The sequence below is a fragment of the Larimichthys crocea genome, chromosome III (assembly GCF_000972845.2).
Source record: "Larimichthys crocea isolate SSNF chromosome III, L_crocea_2.0, whole genome shotgun sequence".
NCBI lineage: Eukaryota > Metazoa > Chordata > Actinopteri > Sciaenidae > Larimichthys > Larimichthys crocea.
Window position 1 is genome coordinate 4372432 of NC_040013.1, and position 21294 is coordinate 4393725.

The 21294-nt window shown below is 43.2% G+C and overlaps 1 protein-coding gene across 5 annotated transcripts; it reads right to left on the bottom strand.

Annotated features, from left to right (window-relative positions):
• Positions 1 to 1409: 1409 nt before the first annotated feature.
• LOC104921713 (rabphilin-3A) lies at positions 1410 to 20534 on the bottom strand. 5 transcript variants are annotated; one of them, XM_010734332.3, is made up of 18 exons: positions 20373 to 20534; positions 10587 to 10676; positions 10462 to 10473; positions 10127 to 10252; positions 9863 to 9992; positions 9669 to 9752; positions 9430 to 9586; positions 7486 to 7671; positions 7212 to 7394; positions 5353 to 5432; positions 5139 to 5213; positions 4586 to 4695; positions 4368 to 4494; positions 4229 to 4285; positions 3965 to 4119; positions 3805 to 3886; positions 3614 to 3710; positions 1410 to 3525 (listed from the first exon to the last, which is right to left on the bottom strand). In XM_010734332.3, exons 2-18 carry the CDS (start codon positions 10658 to 10660, stop codon positions 3395 to 3397), a joined length of 1866 nt encoding a protein of 621 aa, XP_010732634.2. In that variant the 5' UTR covers positions 10661 to 10676; positions 20373 to 20534; the 3' UTR covers positions 1410 to 3394. The 5 variants fall into 5 exon arrangements, with proteins under 5 accessions (XP_010732634.2, XP_019110915.2, XP_027134092.1 ...); XM_019255370.2 differs by lacking the exon at positions 20373 to 20534 and adding an exon at positions 19690 to 19744; XM_027278291.1 differs by lacking the exon at positions 20373 to 20534 and adding an exon at positions 10919 to 10985.
• Between the last annotated feature and the right edge of the window lie 760 nt (positions 20535 to 21294).

Here is a 21294-nt window from a genome sequence, read left to right on the forward strand (position 1 = left end):
TCTACAGCATTTAGAGATTTAAAAGTTATGAATTCAAAGAAGTTTGCTGTTGTGATGCATATCTGGTCTTGTCTTTTCATAAAGCTGTAGGAAGTAATCTGAGGAAGTGAAGCTGCCTGTGTCTCTCATCGACCCTGATTTAGGAGGAAAGCCGCAGAGCTGTCTTAACCTGTTGGAATTACGAGCAAGTGCGGCATAAAACACACAACCCTGTGAGCGCAAAGGTGCGGCGACATTGTAAAAAGATGGTATGCTGAAATGTTCCATTAACATTGTAATAACATTCATCAGGAGGAATCCTTCTCTCATTATTATTATTATTATTATTATTATTGTATCAATTGCTGTTTTTAATCACAAATGCTGCTTCCTCTGAGTTCATCTTCTGTAAAAAAAAAAAATAATAATAATAATCGTAAATAAATGGAAAATAACATTTACAGTAGTTTTCTGTTTTTTTAAGAATTGTATACAAAACTGTGAAATTAGGGACAGTGTCTGAAAATTCACAATCAAACTGCTATTTTAACTATTATTATAATTATTGTAAAGACAAATTACTATAGTATTTATACAGTATTGTTCTGCTTTCTTAAATTATATGGCTCATTATATAAACGTTTATGTCCATACTAACAGTTGAAAGTTCTTTTTTAAGGTAAATCATATTGGTTATGTGAGATTTCATATTCTAACTCTAACTTTGTATACAAATTTAGCAAACATCATTTTTCTTTTTTCTTTTTTGCACTGCTCTTTGAGGATGAAACTTTCTGGCATGTTGTGCCCATAGATAGACTTATAATAGGATCCGAGACATCACCCATAGTTCTGAAGAGCCAATGTGAGGCTCAGTGTGGTGGCTATAGGCAATGACATGGAGCATCAGTGGCTGAATGATACCTGTGTGCTCAAACAAGCCACCTACCTGTCATTTAAAGCACTTTCATTTATCATTTTAACAGGTGAATTCTACACAAATTCACCCTCAGTACAGTTGAACAGGGAAATTAGCTCCAGAGACCAAAACTGTTTTTTGTACCAGGCTGTAAACATGTTTATTTCTGCTGTGAAGTTGGACATTTGAACATGGGGACTTAGGGAGACTGAATCACTTCTGGAGCAGTTTTGGCAGTTACACATTGGCTTTAATTCACAGCCACGTAAGATTCTGGTTGGTTGCTCGTCATGCCTTCCTCAACTCAGTGAGTAAGAGCATGTACATGCCAACGAATTAGGGCGGATTAAAAGGAATTTGATCGTATTAATTCAGGGAAAATCTGTAACATAAGTGTTTCTCTGCTAAACATTGACTGAAATTGTTTTCAGTCTTTTATATTTTTTTAATTTTACAGATTTACATTTGTTTTGCAGTGTACTTAAATAAGTCCTTACACACATGGAGCTTGTCAGTTTTCATTGGATTTTATTGATCTGTGTAAACTCTCTGCAAAATCTTTACATGCAAAGTTATTTGCAAACATACATATTTCCAGTGCATGCACTATCTATGTACAAATACGCAGATAAACCAAGAAACATTCCACTGAACTGGGCAGAATCAAGTAGAAGACAGCTATGGGTTTAGCTCAGAGAGAAGCCTCTTTTTAAAAAAACAAAAAACAAACTATTGATTATAATTTATGTTAATCATCAGTAGCACAACATAGGACAGTGTATGATGCTACCGGTGGGTGTTTGAATCACTGCCATGGGGCCGTAGAGTGGCTGTGCAGAGAAAACAAGACACTGGAGGGATCTGAATGTTTATGTACAGAGAGTCTCATTTAAGGGATGAGATTCACCTCAACGTCTGCTGCTACTGACAGAGCTGAATAGTCTTTTTGTCGATGTGCTCAGTTGATTTTCAGCCTATTCTGCGGATGCTATCAGACCAGTTTAATTCAGATTACACCACAGTCATGCAGAATATGGCCTCTTAAAGTATTAACAGGGATGTTATGGGGAAGAAGTGTAAACATTAATGGAATTACAATAGCATTAATTTCTTACAAAGTATATATATATAATATCTTGAACCACAAGAGATTTCATGCATAGGATTTTTTGTTTTCATCTTTGTTGTGACATTGGAATAACTTGCAAACAGCTGTATAAATTGAGGTCATTCCACTTTGTAAGGTGTGCTTTCCTTGGTTTGCTGTGATTAGTGAAGAAACACACAGTAAAGCCTTGAATGATTGGGGGGGGGGGAGAGCCCTGCTTTGTGCAAAGGGTGCATCGGAGTAAAAGCAGGCCACAACTGCCCCAGGCACACCAGGAGTGACGAGCACAGTGCATGCAGGTAAAGCTGCACATACTTATGCCATAACCTGTTCCACATTCTCTCCTTGTTGAGCGGAGAAGCCACATTTTGTGAGGGAAACCTGTAAGGAGACTAGGCCGTGTGCGTTCAGTGTAAACACTACAATAGAAAACCTCTGAGGAGTCAGAGTGATCCGCGAGCTTAAAGAAGAGTCGAGAGGTAAGCAGGAGGAAAATCCTGCCGAATCTCACCGTAACTAAGAAAAGAAAAGAACGCGTTCACTTTCTCTAATCACAGTTAATACTTCCCACAAATCAAAGTTCACAGCTTAACTAACCGTACATAAAAACTCCTAATGTTTAACTAGGTGTGCTATAATTTCAAATCACAAATTAACAGCAACGGATTGAAGATTTATCTAGCTCATGGTCCACTGACTTATGAATCATCTGTATATCAGACGTCTATCCTAACCTGAGCAATGTATCAGTATGTAAACATTTCTTCATGGAAATATACAATATGTTCAGGACAGTGGGCACAGTTGAAACATTTGAAGGTGCGGCTGCGTGTTTTCTTATGTCTGTGGCTTAGCATGCTTATACAGTTCAAGTGTTGCACTATAGCATGATGTAATCGCACGAGAAATAAAATTAAAAAATAATATCCTGACACTCTAATGAATCTGTCGCATGAGCTCAATTGAGAAATTTGAAGAATCTGAACGATGGGTTTTTGGCCTCAGATGCCGTAACATATTGCTTTTCTTGTCCTGTGCCAATGCAATTTCATTTTCTTTTGCAGGATGATGCGTCAAGTTCAGCAAACTACATAACACCACTGGCAGGCATGATGGTCCTTGTGCAGCTGTTACATTTCTAATTCATTTATGCCATGATTTGTCCCAGAGGCAGATTAAGTATCAGCACAGGCAGAGAAACTGTTAATAAGAGGAAAGAGAAGATACACTACATCAGGAAAAAGAGGTGCTTTAAAGCCTGTGTGATGGTCAGGTAGTGAAAGAGTAGATAAAGAAACAAACATGGAAAAAAGGTGCATGACTGCAAACCAAGTTTGACAAACAGGAGGTTTTAGCTCATGCTGTATGGGGGCGCAGGGGGCAAGTGGTTAATCACTAGCAACGTGATTCTCGTTATACAAGGTGTGCCAGCGCTCGATCTTCTTGTCCTTGTTCTTCAGACACTCGTACCAGTGCTTCAGCCGCTCTCCTTTGGCAGTGATACCGAGCTGGCACCCACCTGCCGGGGGAAAGGGAAGTGCAGCGTGAAATGCAGGTGGTGAGCAGGTGAGAATTTTTACCAAGGCAATAATACTTCAAATATTTACCAATGTAGTCGTTGGACTTCCCGATATCATAATCCCACACGGAGATATCTAAAGTCTTCTTGGCCAGTTCGCTGTGTTTGATGTCATAGCTGAATTCCTGAAATTTGATCGAGACATTTATTTCCAAAAAACACTTCCAACATTTATTCATAATTATGTGGCAAAGAACAGAAACACACGCTCTCTCAGACCTCATTAAACTCTGGGTTTAAAGTCCTCTTCTTGATTTGTGTTTTGCACTTGGCCTTCTTCCCCATGTCAGGTTTCAGACATCTGTGAATTGCACACGTATAGAAGTTAATTTATGCCGTTCCTAGACCTGAATGTGTCTCTCATCCTGCTCCTACCTACATTTTCACATATGGGTCAGAGTAGCCATTTGCATCCATGGCAGCCAGGTGAACGCAGCGCACGACGCCTACGACGAGGCGGTTCGTCTGGGTGCTGTACATGAGGGACATCAGAATCCGGCCACGCTCCTCCACTTCTCCGCCATCTTTCCCCGGCTGAGACAGAGCAGAGGGGTGAAAACAGTTCAGTGGGATTTCATGATGAGTTTTATTTGAACTTGAGGAATCTGTCATGTTTAAACAGGTTTGCAAATAAAAGAATTGCCTCATCCTCGTAGAGGGCGATGCCTCTGGCTCCCCCAGCTGTTGCAGTTCTCTTCGTCTGTGAGAAATGGGGAAGGGTGGTGGGGTTAATAAGAGATTCAGAACATTGCATTGTTTGAATGTAATTCAGTTTCACTCACAGGGACAACTCTCTCGAGGCACACGTTGAAGTTTTTCTTCTGGTTCATCTTCAGTTTCTTCAGTGCCACTCGGGTTTCCCCAATAAACTCATTATGCCCGAACTTGTCTTCATCGCAGACAGACAGCCTGTGAAAAATCCAAAGAGAATCTTAAATCATGCAGACCTGTTGCACCAAGTCAGTTGGGGCGAGGTCACGGTTAAGTGATTTAAGCTCACCTGAGGGTCTTACGCTGCATGTCCTCATCTGTCAGGCCGTGATAGGTGAGAGTCTCATTCCACGCTGGGTTGCGGGTGTTTCTCAGGGTCTTTGTGCGCAGCTTGTTAGACTGTTAGAGGGAGGCAGGGTGGATCAAGGACAGGGAAATGGAAATATCTTGAGGCGTGTTACCACTATACAAGATCACACACCTGTGGTTTGTGTTGTTTTATCACAGATAGTAATCTACACACTGCTGCTTCCCAACAAAAGCCGTTTTGGAAAGCGACCACATTTTCCATTACACAACACAGCATAATTACACCACCCTGACAATGAAAATTCACTAGAATTTTATTTATAATTTATTAATATCTATATGAAGATCTTATCTCCGTGCCAGTTATATTATTTTGAATTCACACCACAAGGTGTCAGGCTTGAGCTAGGAGAAAGGCTCCTCATCAAAGCAAGGAGCTCTAGACCATCCTTCCTTCAAGCTTAGCAGGATAATATGATAATAAATCTTATTAAAGACGTAAAATCTTAATGTAGGAAAGGTGCATCTTTTACCTTACTAGCTCCAGGCAGCAGATGAAGCTTAACATAGGGATCCGCCAGTCCGTTGGAGTCCATAGGTTTCAGTCCCTGAGGAGAAACGGCGTCCATCACATGATCATGCACAGCAGAGGGCAATTAAGCTAAAGTGCCATTCAGGAGCATTTGAACACAAACCACTTGATTGTAATTGTCCCTTTGTGTGAGAGAATGAGGATAATAGTGCTACCTTTGCTTTGAGGATGCTACAGTGGAGGCTGTTGCTTTCCTGTTCATAGAGCAGGCTGAACTCGAGAGAGCCCAGAGTGGCTGAAAAAGACCCAGACCAGTCATCGCATTACACAACAGAGAGACAAGCAAGCCTGCTTTTGAATAATTAAGAGTATGAATACAGAAAAAGATGCAACAACGCAGTCAGTACCTGCCCAGAATGGACAGAAAGGATGGACAAAGATACAATAAGTCTTGACCTTTATTCATGAAATATTCACAGCCTATTTTTTTACTTTAAGTAAACAGCAGGAAATCTCATTACGAAGCAGCGGCATATCATATCAAAGAAATCAAACAAACACTCAAGCCGCAGAGGAAGACGTTCAGATAATAAGTTTCTGGGTACGGAAAAAAAAAAAAGAAGCTGCCCACACACATTTCTTTGGAGGAGTTTCACTGCTAGCTGTTTGGGGACAAAATAATCAAATGTCATTCGTTAATTTTTGCTTATGTAACTGTTAACTAACTTCTCTCTTCTGGGCTGAGATTCACCAACAACTCGCCGCTCCAAAGACACAAAACTCAAGACTCGAAACTGTCTGCAGCTCTGCCAGCAGCTCTGCAATGCTACACTTTATTTAGCACTGAACACAAAGTACAGCTGAGGCTGAGGAGATTTCATTTGTTTTGCATGGATTTTGGACCAATCCTTCCCCAGTAATGTCGGGAAGTTTCAGTTTGGACCAACTGACGCACCAGCTGACAGTAACGAACAGCAACACGGCTTAACACAAGCATCACCAGCTCATCCACCTTTATTTTATGATCAGATTTATTTATATATATATATATATTCGATTGGTTATATATTGCAGACACATTTGTAGAGATTATGACTAACATCCCAAAAAGTACTGTCAGACTGTGCCCAGTTAAGTTTCTGACTCCCTGGTAAGGGCTCGATGCCAAAACACTAGGGCATTTCTGATGTCCATGTGCATCCTTATCCAAAAGACCAGACATTCTAACTGACTTTTATTAAGAAGAAATAACCAGGACCTTCAGAAGCAACAATACTAAATAAGTATTGAACACACATCACATCTCTATAGAGAACAGAGACATGAATCCATTGCTATTTGTGCCATTTTTGCTCCCAATACAGCAGACTGGGTCACAAACACAAGGGGAATCTATATCCTGTTAGCCCCGTTGTATCTCAAATTATTTGCACAGTTCCATATTCACGGACCTCAATAAAATAAATTAACACCCGATCCCCCTAGAGAGAGAATAAAGGCCGCTTGGTGCTGCAGGCGCTCAACATGAATGGCATGGCACCATTCTCATAATTAAAATGGGATATGTATATTAAAAAAAACAAGAATGTATGATAACGCAGCCTATGTATCGCTATTGATTTAATGGTTCACATCCTGATACACACCTATCCTCTGCTTTTCCTCTGATATTGATTATCATGCTTCGATAACGAATGGTGCTCATCATTTGTCATTTTCCAGCCAGCTCGATAGACGTTGCCAGAGTGATTCTTGCTGTTTGTCAGGACTATAGGGCAATTTATAGATATGAATTATTACCAGCAGACTAAAAGGCAGAAATCAGGCATCAACACGGTATGACTCAGAATCCCTGAGGGCAACAGAGATGCTGACAAATTAAGGTAATCAACGCCCAATGCTGTATGCTGCATGACAATATGTTTTGTTTTGTTTAGAGAGAAGAAAAAAAAAAAACCTTCTGCTGCTATTTACCCGAAACGAGCGAAAACAAATCACCACACTGTACATGAGATGAAATGAAACACATCAGCCACCTTACTCTACCACGAGAGTGAGCAGATGGCGTACTCACTGGCTTCATCAGAGTCATAGTCGTTGGTTTCCTCCTCCTCCTCGGCTGGGGGAGGTTGCTGCCTGGCGGGATGAGTGCCGTAGGCAGCGGGCTGCCTCCTTTCCTCTCTTACTGCAGGAGGCACTCTCTGCTCAGGAGGAGCTGCACCAGTGGAGTAAGCGCCTCCATCTCCTGCCACTGAACCTACGACCACATTCAGTCATGTGAGACTGCTGCACAAAATGCTCAGGAAGGACATGAGAAAATGATTGTCTCCCTCCCAGCTGTCACTCACCCTGCTGGGCCAGAGTGGCCGATGCTGCAGGCTGTGGTCTGGAGCTCTGGACGGGCACCATCTTCTTCATCACCACTGGGCTGCCCTGCCCGGCCTCTTCAGGGCCAACCCCGCCTGTGGCCATGCGCCCAACTGATGGTTTAGGGGCTACAGGTGGGTAACCAGAACGACCTTGTGGCTCTGGTCCTAAAATAAGCATGGACAGCACAATACATTAAGCACACACACTATACACAAGGGAGACATGTCGACTTCACGCCCTTACTGCAGTGGAATCTGTAATACTCCCTAGTCTCTCTGGATACTTTTGATGTTGCAGCTTTTTCAATGCAACGGCATTGACCTACATACACTACAACAAGCCGTGGCAGCCAACTATACCATTACATGTATGCAGCTATACAGTCTTTTTGTCTGGCTCGAGCTACCCGTCTCCTTTTATGCTGAAATCACAGAGATCAGGCAATCCTGCAGAAAGTCTGAAATAAAACAATGTGACCCATCATGCCAGCACCACCTGGAGGCTCATCCCATGTCACAGCATGCACCTTCCGACAGCTTAATTGAGCTCTTCATCCCCCTCCTCTGCAACAGTGGGCGGTGCTGCCAAATTTGGGAAGCAGATAAAAGGTTCGATGGTTTGGAAGAGAGCAACGAGAGGCGGGGGATTCGTGTGCAGATGCTGATCTAATGAGGCTGAAGAGGTGGTGCTCTGAAAAGTTTGTTTAAAGCCTGACTGGAATTCAAATTAATTTCTATATTGTTTTTAATTTGCCTACTTATCTGTAGAAAATTATAATTACAGATTAGGAGAAATTAAAATATTATTTATGTTTCAGCAGGGGTGGCATTTGGATTGGTGTTCTCCAGTGGGCATGGATATTTGGTACCAACTGATGGTACTGATAATATCATTAGTGTAGTATCTGGGCAGGCGGGCACCTAAAATAGCCCTCATGTGGTGGCGAAATGTACCATCTGTGATATCTGCACTCCCTAGATACTCTGATTACACACGATACTCGGCGTCATGATTTGAGTCAAGGACGCTCAGCCTGCTTGTTGGCTATTTGTCATCACATCTGGATCCTTGAAAGAAAGACAGCTAACTAGACCCTCCTCTTGTATTATGTGGGGCAAACACAATACTAAATGTGTAGGAGCTCTGCAGGGGCTCTGTTTATTCTCATGGAAGTTGCTCAGTGGCACATGAAGCCAAAAAAAGTTAGATTTCTGGGCATAAGATTACCGCTTCTACCCTTCAGTCTTCTGTATGTGTTTCTGCAGCGAGCGCACTAGGGACTTTCGCCAGCCTGGACACTAACTTCTGCTTTAGCCATCTGCTAACTTCAGTTCGGGATTTAATGACTTCTTCTAGACTTTCTAAACGTCACTCAAAAAGCCGCTTCTGTCAAAATGTAAGCTTATAGGAAAATGTCTGTGCATCATGTGACAGACGCTCTTTTTGCAGGCTTTGGTGGCTTTGCAATTGGAAACACAAATGTAACACGATGGGTCTTCCCAAATGTTGAAACAAATTTTCTAGTATACAATATGGTATTCTCCAGTCAGTGGCACATCATGGGAATTGACAGCTTGTCTCATGACAACACAGGCTGTCAGTCTGCCATGGGAAGTGGAGGCTTGAAGCATTTATCCCCCTTTTTTTTGTAAAACCTACATAAAAAAGGTCTGCGAATTTAAATGTCAGGCAGCACCAGTGAAAATGGAAATATCAGAAGCATTTCAGGGAGCTGGAAAGTTGCCTGAAATTTGCTACTCAGAGGCAGAAGAAGTCTAACTGACTGAGTCTAACCTGAGAGAGTGATACAATATAAACCAATTGTTTGTGACAACAATCTCATAGTGTGGTGGAAAGGACCTTCAGCTTAGACCAACAGACTAAAGCTGAAGGAGCACCCCTTGGCTCTTGGCTGCGTCTACCTGGTGCTTGTGGTTGGGCTACAGCCTCCCTGGGCCCAGGGGCTGGTGGCGCCTGGGGCTCTGCTGCATCGTCTTTTACTTTAGATAACGGCATGGGCGATGGCAGGAAATGCTTCGGAAAACCTTTAAAGAACCAGGCACCAGACCTCTTCCACACCTGAGAAAGAACAGAAGAAATATGTCACAGACTTTCCAAACACACAATCCTTGTAATTCTTCAATTTGTTCAAAACACTCACCTCTCGCTGTTCTCTGCAGATCTTGCATAGCCAGACGGCGCGTGGCCGACTGCTACACTGTGTACCACACTTGGTACACATGTTCTACACGACAGGAGAAAATAGAGAGTTCCAGCTCATGGACCATGACCTATTATGTTTCCTCAACTTTTGTGTGAATTGCACCAGAGGAGTGTGTCTGACTCATTGCCTACCTTTTTGCAGTCCTCACACACCACTGAGCTGACCCCAGGTGAGCCCAGCTGCTCCCCACACAGCAAACAGCGGGACATCCCATCCCCGCACACAGTCTTCTTCATGTCGTCCAGGCGGTTTATCAAGCGCCTGCAGCAGCACAGGGTGAAATCTTACTTGAAATGCCAGCGTTAATTACCCCAGGTCCAAATGTATGAGGTGATTTTGCTTTTTTTTCAATACACATATCTGTGAAACCGCTGCGTGTTTTACGGTCTTCTCACCCAATTCTCTCCTGCTCCATGGCCTCCATTTTCTCAGCACGGGCGATCACACTATTTATAATCTCTTTCTCTTCATCTGTCAGGTCTGGACCAGAACCAGGGCCTGGCTGCATGGTCCAGTTGCCCCTGTATGCCAAACACATTCTCCAGTTGAGGTTACACTGCCTCCATGATATTCAATGAACACATCTGCATACACGCCTCACATTTAAATTTCTGGACGAACGGAGCAAACACAACGAATGGATAAATGTGCATCACTGAGCTTCAACACATTACACTGATTTCTGGACAGATATATGTGGTGCACATTGAGAGAGGTGGAGTCTACTTACTGCTCTTTATCACTGTGACACACATCAGACGGATGCAGGTGAAACAAAGGAGAGCACAGAGTGTTGGTTGGTAGACTTTTAGATGAAGTTAACAATCTGAAAATGTTCTGACAGTCTTGTCTTACCTAGGATGCATGCTCCTCTGCCTGTCATTAGACACCCAGCGATCCGAGCTGCTGCTCATCACTGTGTCCGTCATGCTGCACTATCACAGTCTGCAGATGGACGGAAAGAAAGATTAATTCAGCATGATCTTAAATTAATATCCCCAGTAGAGCTCTTAATTTGGGTGAGAATGGTTTTGTTAGTGTTAGCGCGTTCGTTGGTTTGCATAGAGGAATTCTATAGCCGAATTATTCCTTAGTACGAGTATTTATTTAGCATCAGGACACTAAAATATTACATGTACATGGACCTCTTTTCTTCAGCAAATCGCAAATATTACATGTACATGGACCTCTTTTCTTCAGCAAATCGCAGTCTGCGAGTGCCTAACTAAGAATTTACACAAAGTTATCTAATATGTGTGCCTATCTCATTGGTCCAAAAACTGTTGGGGAGCGGCCCTGGTTTAAACTTGGCTCTCCCTTGTTGGTGCACAGGTTGGTCCCAGCCTCTTGGCACTCAGCTGCTCCAATTGTCTTCAGCCAGCTTCCTAAAGAGGAGGAAAACCTAAACTCCCCCTTCGATGTTCAGTTGTACCTAGTCAGCGATCTGAGACATCTTACAGTATGCCTCACATGACTAACTGCATACTGTACTTTTAGGGGGTTTGACTTTTGACCCTGATGGTATCTTGTCCCTCTGTTTTCAACCGGCTGATAATCAGAGTAGCCCTCTGTTGTAAAGATCCTGTTTCAATCAACTGATAGAGGTGGCCTTCTGCTCTATGGATCTATAGAAACCAGGGTGATGAGTTGGCAACACAACTTACAGGTCACACAACACGAATATAAAACATTTTATTCTAATAGTCACAAATGAAACTGACCATACTAGACTCCGACTCTAGATTCTGACGTCCAAGTTATGTCTCTTCAGATCAGACTTTTAGCTATCCTGTGTACGTATTTCATGCAGCGCTGACTTAACTACTACCATGGGCTGCTCTCTCATCAAAAAAGCCATTTCATACAACTTTGTGAGCCAAGACATTGGTGACCTTAAAGCTGGAGTGCAATACTTTCACGTTAATGACCGTCTGTTGCCGAATAAAGTCTCGCAGTGATGATCATCCACCGGTATACATCTGTATTCCACAGTATACAGGAGTTTTTCCAATCTGGTGCAATGATTGGTTTGCCAGAGCTGAATGAGGACGCAATGGAGAAGGCTACATCAGCTACGAGTATGTCGGTGTCTAGACATTGTAAACGTGCGTCAACAGTATTTATTTACTCTCGCTGCCAGAAGGGGGAGACAAAAGTTCCGCACTGCAGGTTTTAATTTGGCTCGTCACCAGATACACTCCCTTTAATTACCCACAGAGTTATATAGAGCTCAATTAAAAAAAAAAAAAAAGTAGCCAATGATGACTTCACATTAGTGTCCATAAGCCAAAGAACCATTAGAACAGAAACAGCTTTCCGGAAAAGTAATGACCCCATTTTGCCCTTTCATTTTCTTGCTTCCTATTAATTTACATCAAGTCTGAAATAGCAACAAAATATCAGATACCGATGGCAATGTAAGCACATTTCCTGGTGCCAAATTTAGAGCCCAGTCAGTAGCAGCTCCTCTTGCCAAGCCCGTGTTATCAAATTCTCTCCGCAGACATATTTAAGGAATACAAAAAGGACACAGGAAGCAAAGACACGACACAAACATAATGGATCTGTAAAACTGTGCTGATATACAGGGGGTAGTGTCGATTAGCGTGAGTACAGCGAGGGGAACAAATCTTATGACAAAGCGAGCTGCACATTAGGGACCAGAGTGAAATGACGCCTAAGTGGGCGATGTGGGTCTTGTAAATTATTTGGGGCGGGAAAGACCAATTAGTTTAGCAGCTGTAAGTGAAAACTGTGAGGAATGTCTTCCAGTTTGTGACTAGACACTTATCAAAGAAACAGATGGTTCCATATAACAGGAGTGGCTCAATTATGCTACGATGCAGGAGGAGGAGGAGGAAGAGGAGGAGGAAGAGGAGGAGGAGGTGCGTTTGTACTGACAGGAATGACTAACAGTCTTTGTCTCCGACGTTTCTACTCGTTCAATGCGCGCTGCTTGAAGCTGAAGCTTTTATCCAAAGTGATGTCTGTGTATTTACAGCTCTCAGCCACTTTCTCCAGGGATGCTGGTGGGTCTAGGTGTGCGGTCAGGTGTTAAGAGGAGGGCTGCTGCAGCAGCGGGAAGTCATTCTCACTCTCCGTAATGGAGAGATCAGGACTCGATTGTTTGTAGTCCAGAAAAGGAGTGACGGAGCTGTGGAAGAGTCTAGGGATGGCTGTGTCATCAGAGTATTTTAAAAAGCACACAATGACAGGAGATGAGCTTTCTGAAGCCGTCTTTGTACATGGTACAAAAGAAAAACACAGAGCTGATGATGACAGTAGAGAACGGCAAGCTGTCATCTGCATCCATATATGATACACCGGTAATGTAGTTTAATCTCAGAGTGACACTTGTAAAGATGCTGAAGCAAATGCCCACGGGCATGTCTGCTCAGTGTGTATGCATGTGTGTGTGTGTGTGCCCCTGTGCAACTGACTTAGGGTTGTTTCAAGTGTCTGCCAGACAATACATGGAGTGATGCTGCAGGACCAGAGGGCTCCGAAAAGGAGCAACAAGAAGAAGAAGAAGAAGCAAAAGCCTCTCTGAAGAACTGTGATGGTGCAGGATGAGGGGAGAGCAGGTACTACTGTGTTGGAGAGAGATACAGTAAGGAATGCATAATGATAAGGCTAAAAGGAAAATCAATAAGTTTCACTTGTGTTCAGCTTTTCACAGCAGTAAAAATCCAGCACTGTAGAACCTTGGAGAAAGAGAAAGGGAGGGAGGGGGGGGGTGCCGCTGCTGTCTCCCCTCATTCGGCTGCTTGTATTATGCTGCGTAGCATCAGGCTACATACCTTTTTAAACTCTAATCTGTTGCTGCACTGCCTGCGGGATTCACAGAATAACAACAAATTTGCTGTGCTATCAATAGACGCTCTGGGTGTGGGCTTTTCCCTCTGATGCTGCTGCATCCAGCCAACAGTGGAAACACAGTCCTGAGGGAGCATTTGTCTTTTTCGACTTTTTCAGCAGCAGTCTGACACGTCCCGACATTAATCTGACTCTACAGTATAGATATTGCATATACACTGAAGCTCTCAAGCGTGGCCCCTCCGTCACTTGCCAAAAAAGAATAATCCCACTTTTGTCTGTCTGAACGTGATTGTCCCGGAGAGGTGGATGGAGAGAGACAGATGGGATGGAGGGTGGGGGGGGGATTCAGACTCGGGCTGGGTTATCACTGACTGAGCTCTCTGCTAGTGCTGGGGATAGATGTTACCGCATCACAGAAGTGAGCTCTTTGCTGAGGTGACAATCCAATTAGCATTCAGGAGATAGTCTAAAGGGTTGTATATGCACTTTTCTCATAAAGAGCTGTCAGTAAGAGCTTTGCTGCTTCAGACACAGGAAAGCGCAGCTTTGTTTCATCTGCTGTGCAGTCGGAGAGGTTTACGTCTCACAGTTTTAAATGTACATATTAAAAAAAATGTACTTGAGGCCAATTATAATGGACTGTCTCGACCAGAATGTCATATTGATCCTTGTTATTCTGCAGCTATGACATCAATGTGACCCTCAGACTGCCATCCTGGATGCTGTTGAGGTTATAAATGCTACTAATCTGCGTCATCTATGACTCTGACTCGGTGCAACAGTCATCGCGTCCGTGTTTTCCTCCCAAATAAGATGACTCAGTCAGGTGGTTGGATACTTCTCTGGGGAGCAGCAGATATTTTCCGCCACGTATTTTTTTTCCTCTCTCTCGCTCCTCTCCAAAATGTCATGAAGCCTCGGTGACGAGGCTTTCTGCAAAGTGGTGCCCAGAACTGTGCGAGCGACCACACAACAAATGTGTCTGCAAATACACCAGGCATGAATAGTAACAGATCATGTGTGAGATGACAACAGGAAAGACCAGAGGGAGAGCATCGACTCAAGCTAGTCATCTGCCTGATCACCATAAGTCATCTACCCAGCAGGAGCTCTCCTGGATAGAGTTTCATATGGGGGTGGAGAGGACCCATTTAGAAACCTGTGTCTCCTCCTCAGGGCCTGAGAGGATAGTCAATACAAATCTGCATCTGTACATCTTCAGGGATGCTCGCTTGCACAACTCCCAGAGCACACCCTACACATTTTCCATCCATTTTTAGAAACACAGCCATGCGTTCTCCTTGGATACTAAGACGAGCGCTCAGCGTGAGCGACTAGCTTTTAACTAGCTTTGTCTTATCAGGCATTTGCACAAATTGATGTTGTTATGTGACTCTCAATAACAGGTGCATGAGTCATTACTGCCAAAACATACGACTGGAAAAAAAGGACTGGAACGAGAGCAGCTTGTGTATTTCTTTTCAGGATTTTTGGTACACTTGCACTCATGGGAACAAGGACTGAAGAAAGCAGGACGAGTGACAAGGAGGCAGTGGAGCATCGGTGGATTGATCCAGCGTGGATCATTATGGATACAGATCTCAGAGCTGAAAGGGGGTGTGGGGATAGACGGAAGACAGTCATCTCGTTTGTACTGAGATCAGCAAAAAAAAAAAATGGATGTGTAAAAGCAAGGGGTCAACGTTTTCATGCTTTTATAAAGCAAATTGCGCTGTAACATTAAGTCGATTGGTAAATTGACAGGGAATGATTGATCTGACCTTTGAGCCCTATTTGTGAACATATTGAACATAATGTCATTGACAAACGACGCAGTGCTGCACTTGGATTCCAGGGCAACAATTCCCTCGCCACCCTCCAAACAGGACGTTTCTAAAATGGGTTAATGAGAATCGGAGATCAATGCAAACTCCCACAATTGGCTTCACTTTAATTTATCTTTCATCAGGTCTCCATTTTTATTTCGGTGCCTTGGGGTAAAACTTATTCATGTATAATGGAGGTTTGCTGTGATCGTTCACCAACACCCCCTATCATTGGCTAATGCAGAGTCCCCGTGGGCTCAGATCAGCACTTTCTTCTAAAAACATTTTCCAAGGTGCTGATGCCGAGTAGATGCCAGAGTTGATATTCATGTCAGCGCAGCATACCCACCCAATGAATGACTTAATAATCCTGGTGAAACACCATGCACCTTTTTTTTTTTTTCCCCAGGTTGCTGCAGCCATTCATGTTTCAGCAGCTCGATCACACTGCTTTTTCCTATTAAACCCAGTAACCTTGCAACCAATACACCCTTTTTCACAGTCCTGCGGGAAACTAGCCATTACTGGGCTTATGCTGGCTTGTGTGATTTTATATTCATAATTTATCATGCAACACGAAAAGGACTCATCTAAAATTGTGAAATGCAAAGATGTGAAATGCGTTTTCAGCTGCAAATGAAGTCTAAATAGCTCTGAAACAACATTTTATTTTTAATAGTCTTTATATCTCTACCATCTGTCCTGGCGGTAACTCATTGTTTTATTCTATTATGAAACAGAACACAGCCTGAGATCCTTAGACAGGAGAGTCTTGGCCCGTCTACAGTTTCAACTCAAGTTCCTGTGGTGATCTGGAACATCATGCCCCTTTTAAATCTCTTCTTCACTCGCGTCTATAAATACAGACTTATTTTAGAGCTAATCAGAAGTCAAATTTACCCATTCAGAGTTCAGACGTTCACTGAAACATCTAAAAACTGCTTGGAAGCAACTAGTTGACAATACCTTGACTCACACGTGGGTTATATGTCCCTGTATGAGAAAGTAGAGCCAGCTTCTCCTTCACATTCTGTGTTGAGACGTGTGGGCTGCTGCTTCTAAAGTCAAAAAGAAATTCAAGGTCTGTGCAGACAGTTTTCATCTCTTATAACTGGTAAGAGCACACAGCTGATCCGACCATAAACACAAGCAGTATACTATGGATGATTGGAGTACACCCAACTCAGGGAGTTAAGAGTCTTAATCGACTTTCTGCTGAATGATCATTAGATCACGTCCTCTTAAACTAAGTCCTCACAGTGTTCAGCTGCTGATGTGTAATTCTTTCACACACACATGCAGGGTGAGCGGGGAAACCAAAAAAAAAAAAAACACATGAGGTTGCCACCCACTCCCAGTCGCATGGCACAACTCCATCCATCCCCCATAAAGGGACTGTGAGATGCCAATATAGCAACACACCGAGGCCCGGACCTTGGTAAGATTGTAAAGCACTGCACCAAGAAGTCCTCCACTGCAGAAGGAAAACATCACTCAGCATTTCTTAATTATTTACAACTCCCACCCCCATTGCCTTTCACTGTGTGTTAGTCCCCATCTTTAAAAAGGCATAAGTGCCCACTTTATGTACTCAGATCTCAATCAGACTTCATGTACAGGACAGAGGGTTTGGGGGAGAAAAAGGGAGGTCAGATTGGGAAACTATTTCAGGAAACATTGAGGACGTTTGTCCGCCTTTTAGGTCTGCGGTGTCGACAAATTATCCATGTTTTCAGTCAGACGACGGCGTTGACAGGCACCATCTGTGGAACCATCTGCGAGGACTCTTCACCTCTCAAATGTGAGAGCGATTCAAAACACACACACACACACCACTACATCCGCTCGGCAGGCATGGCTCCAGGTCCCGCATTGCTGGAGAACAAACAGGAAAGATCATCCAGTAACCAACAAGCTACCGTGCTGTTATCCTGCTATCACTGTTGGCCCTGCCCAGCAGATCTAAACGGGGCAGGTGCTGTGTGTGAATTTCATTCTTAAAACAACACAATGAACACACTGAATTAGCCGCGGTTCTCTTATAGGGTTTATTTTTAGTAATCAGCCTCAAATTTAGCAGCAAAATGTCTGCTAAACCGCATTTTCTCAGACATTTTCGAGACCTCTTTCATCCAGACCTTATTTTTAGAAACTACACAAGTAAATGGCTATCAGACATGGAGCACTCAATTAATTGCACTCCAGCAAGAGCCTGCAGTAAGTCTGAAATTTGCTTGGCTGATGGTGATTCATCCCTGTATGCCCCAGAGGTAAGAGGTGGGACTTGGTGGGAACTGGCTGCTGATGCATTGGCCAATCATGTTCCTTCAGTTTCCTCCCATCTTATCTCAGGGAAACAAGTACAATCAGACAGGGGCTTTAAATCAGCGCAGTAAAAGGTCTGTTGTGCATTTATTCCCCACTAACAAGAAGTGACCTACAGCTGGTGGTCAGTTCAGATAAACTACGTGGTTCTTAACATATAAAGAAACAAATCAGATCTCCCATCGATCCCTCAGTGTGTGATTCTGTCTCCTTGTCTGCTTTGAAGATCTGGCACGGTGCAGCTGCTGGATATCTGACCCTCGCACTTGTCCCACCAGCAAACTAGCAGGTACGATACAATGCCCCTGGGTGTTATTAGCAGATCCCACTTGGCAAATGACAATCTGTTCTGGTCTGAAAACACTGCGACACTAAAAATAAGCTTTGGCCCAACTTCTGGGATAAAAACCCCTGATGGGAAGCTCGGCTATGTGACTTGAAATGCAAAGTTTGTTTATTTAGACGTCACGCTGAGCTTCACTGAGCTACAACATATGAACAGAGGTGAGTCCGCAGAAATGTCGCTTATAGATAAACCGTTATGTTTGCGGTTTTGAACTCCCCGCTCTCTTGGGGGAACTTTGTTTAAAAGGCCACATTAATTATATCTGTCTTTTCCAATATGCCACAGTGTTTAGGCAGAGCTAATCACCAGTTTCAGGGAGACTGGAGAATCGATTCTCATCCACGGCTCTGATGAGAATCTGAAGATGAAGCCACTCCCTTCTGAGGCTCGGCCACAAATGGCAGAAGAAAAAAAAAATCATACATCAAATTTAGAAATATGCTCAAATATCGGGACGCAGTAACTAACAGATATTTTGAGTGAAACATATGATTTGGCTCCATATATGGATTGTGAAGAGCACAGAGGAACATAGAGTCATGCACCTTTACCAACTGTGGCCATGGTAACAGCAAGATCAGAAGACGAGAATCAGAATGATTAAAAGCTGTGTGTGCATGTGCGTGTGTGTGCATGTGCGTGTGTGTGCATGTGCGTGTGTGTGCATGTGTATGTGTGTGTGTCCACCACTCTCTGTGTGTGTGTGTGTGTTTGTAGTAGACTGTACCTGTGCCAAATTTCAAAGCCCATGCACAACGGGCCATTGTTGCAGTAACAGTGTCAGTGGATCATCTCTTATATCAATAAACGTGGTTGCAATTTGTTAGAAATGATGCATTCTGCTGGGCTGAAAAGGCAGCATGGTTAGAGAGGAAGAAAAGCTGAAGACATGGGATTATGGGTACAGTCGCCTCGTAGCCTTCAGCTTTAAATAATGCAGTTAGCTTGCAGAGCACTTCCTCCATCTCCATCTTTTTTTTCCACCTTTTTTTCCCTAAACACCCATGTTTCCTATCTCTCTCCATCTCTCATTTTCTCTTGTTTAATGCGATGTGTCCAAAGAAACAATTTCCTCCTTTCCCCTCTTGCCTCTTTCTCTGGACAGAAAACATTAGGCTGGCAGGGAGACAGAAATACAGAGAGAGAGAGAGAGAGAGGTACCAGCATAAGGGTGTCGTCCAATCACTACTGTGGTTGCTCATGTGAGAGGAGGCAGCTGCAGATATCTCTCAGACTGTTCATTCAGTCTTTTCTCCCCTCCCCCATTTAATCCCCATGCTTCAGGTCCGTAGGAGGAGTTGGAGATGGTGGAACCGAGAGCTTCTTTTTTTCTGTCCTCCTTCCATATTAAGACCAGAAGGCAATGGTCCAGTAAGTCTGTTTACAACACGCACTACTCTGACCCACAAAGTGCAATAACCCAAGGGTGCAGGATGAGGTAATATCACAACAAGTAGGCGACTGGATCACCTGCCCTGTGGCACAGCTGGAGTTGAGAGCTGCCCTGCCCACCTCAGCATTTGGAGGCATCACTGATGTTTTTCCTCCTAGTCTGCAGGCACATCAAGCCCCAGTGTGCACTCCTAAAAATCCTGCAGCAACGCCCAGGGACCGCAACCACACAATCTCCCACATGACTTACCAGGTCTGTTTTCTTCTATCAGATCTGCAACGAGGAAGCACCCGTGTTGCAGGAGTGCTGCCAACCCACCGGTCTTGTTTTTAATTCATCTGAAGGATTTAATAAAGCCAACCGAGCTACACCGAGAGTTTAGATTTATCAGCCATTCATGAGTACATAATCACAACAGCGAAGCATGCTGTAGTAAAATCAATGCAACAATTCCAAATAAGAAGGTAATCAGCTCCACGAACACGTCTGCGTGAGTGACAGCAACATTCTGCTGCAGAGCAATGTTTTCCATAAAACAAAGGGATCAATCAAACGTTCATTTACATAATTTCTACCTCACATAGGTTAATTAGCAGCAGCCCCATACTGAGTTGCACCACACACCTTCACAAACACTCCTTTTTTCATCCAAATGACTCAGTAAGAAACTGGCACATAAAAGACAAAAATCACCAATTTAACAAATACAAGCAATGAAATGTGAGCCCTCATAAGAGATCATTTCCAGTCTCTCTCTCTCTCTGTCTCTTTCTCTTGTGAATGAAATGCTGCATTCATTCAACTTGTAAATGAGAATTTCTAATGCACTGAGTCACTGGCAAAAAAAAATGCAAAAACCTCACAGGGAATTTAGGGTTACAATGCAATGTTGGAAAAAATAATAATAATTCGAAGGAGATGAAATAACCTACCTGAGAATCCAGCCCTGCTTCCCTCTCTCTCCTCTCTCCTCTCTCCTCTCTCTTAAGGAGCTGTCAGGGAATGATGCGGACTAAATTTCTGTGCGGTGCTTGGATCCGACCACAGAGTCAGTCATTGCGCATGGTGCCTGTCACCAAAAAAAAAAAAAAAAAAAAAAACCCGTGCTTTTATTTATTTAAATAATTATTTATTTATTTTCTCTCGCCTGTAAGGAGTAGTCTGCTGCTGCTGCTGCTGCTGCTGCTAGAGGCACAGTGGACCTCCACAATGCGTGGGAACTCGTCCTGCGTGGAGGATGGAAAGCCCTTGGTACCCTGGGAAGGAAACCCCTGGATCTGAAGTGATAACACTGACGCTTAAGTGGACTGTCATCACCTGATGCGATTGTCTCTACAGACTCTATAATGTCTTAATTTGTCTCATCATCCATGCAGCCCTATCGTTTTTGTTTTTATTTTTTATAAACGATTATGTATTGACTGTGGTGATTGTGCGTCATTTTACGCACACACATCACAAGATGATGCGCTTGTTGAAAGTTTTACTGTCGTTTCAAAGCAAATGCTTTTAATGCAATTGAGTTACCCTTTAATTTAATTTGTGCTTTTTTTGTTGAGTTTTATCCTACATAACTCTTACATAAGATATCCACTGTTTGACAGCAGCCACTTATAATTTTCTGGCACCGTGAGTTGGGTTAATATATTGTTTTTGCAGCAACAATTTAATCCACCCAAAAAAATACAAATAACACACTGAAATCCAAACATTGCAAGAGATTGCCTCCACTTTGATTCCTACTGAAGAGGCATTGCGCCATCTAAAGGATTCAGAGTTCATCGCAGCGGAGGAAAGGAGGAAATACGCCCTTTTTCTTTTGCATTGTGGAAACTGTGTGTGACGTCGTTAAAT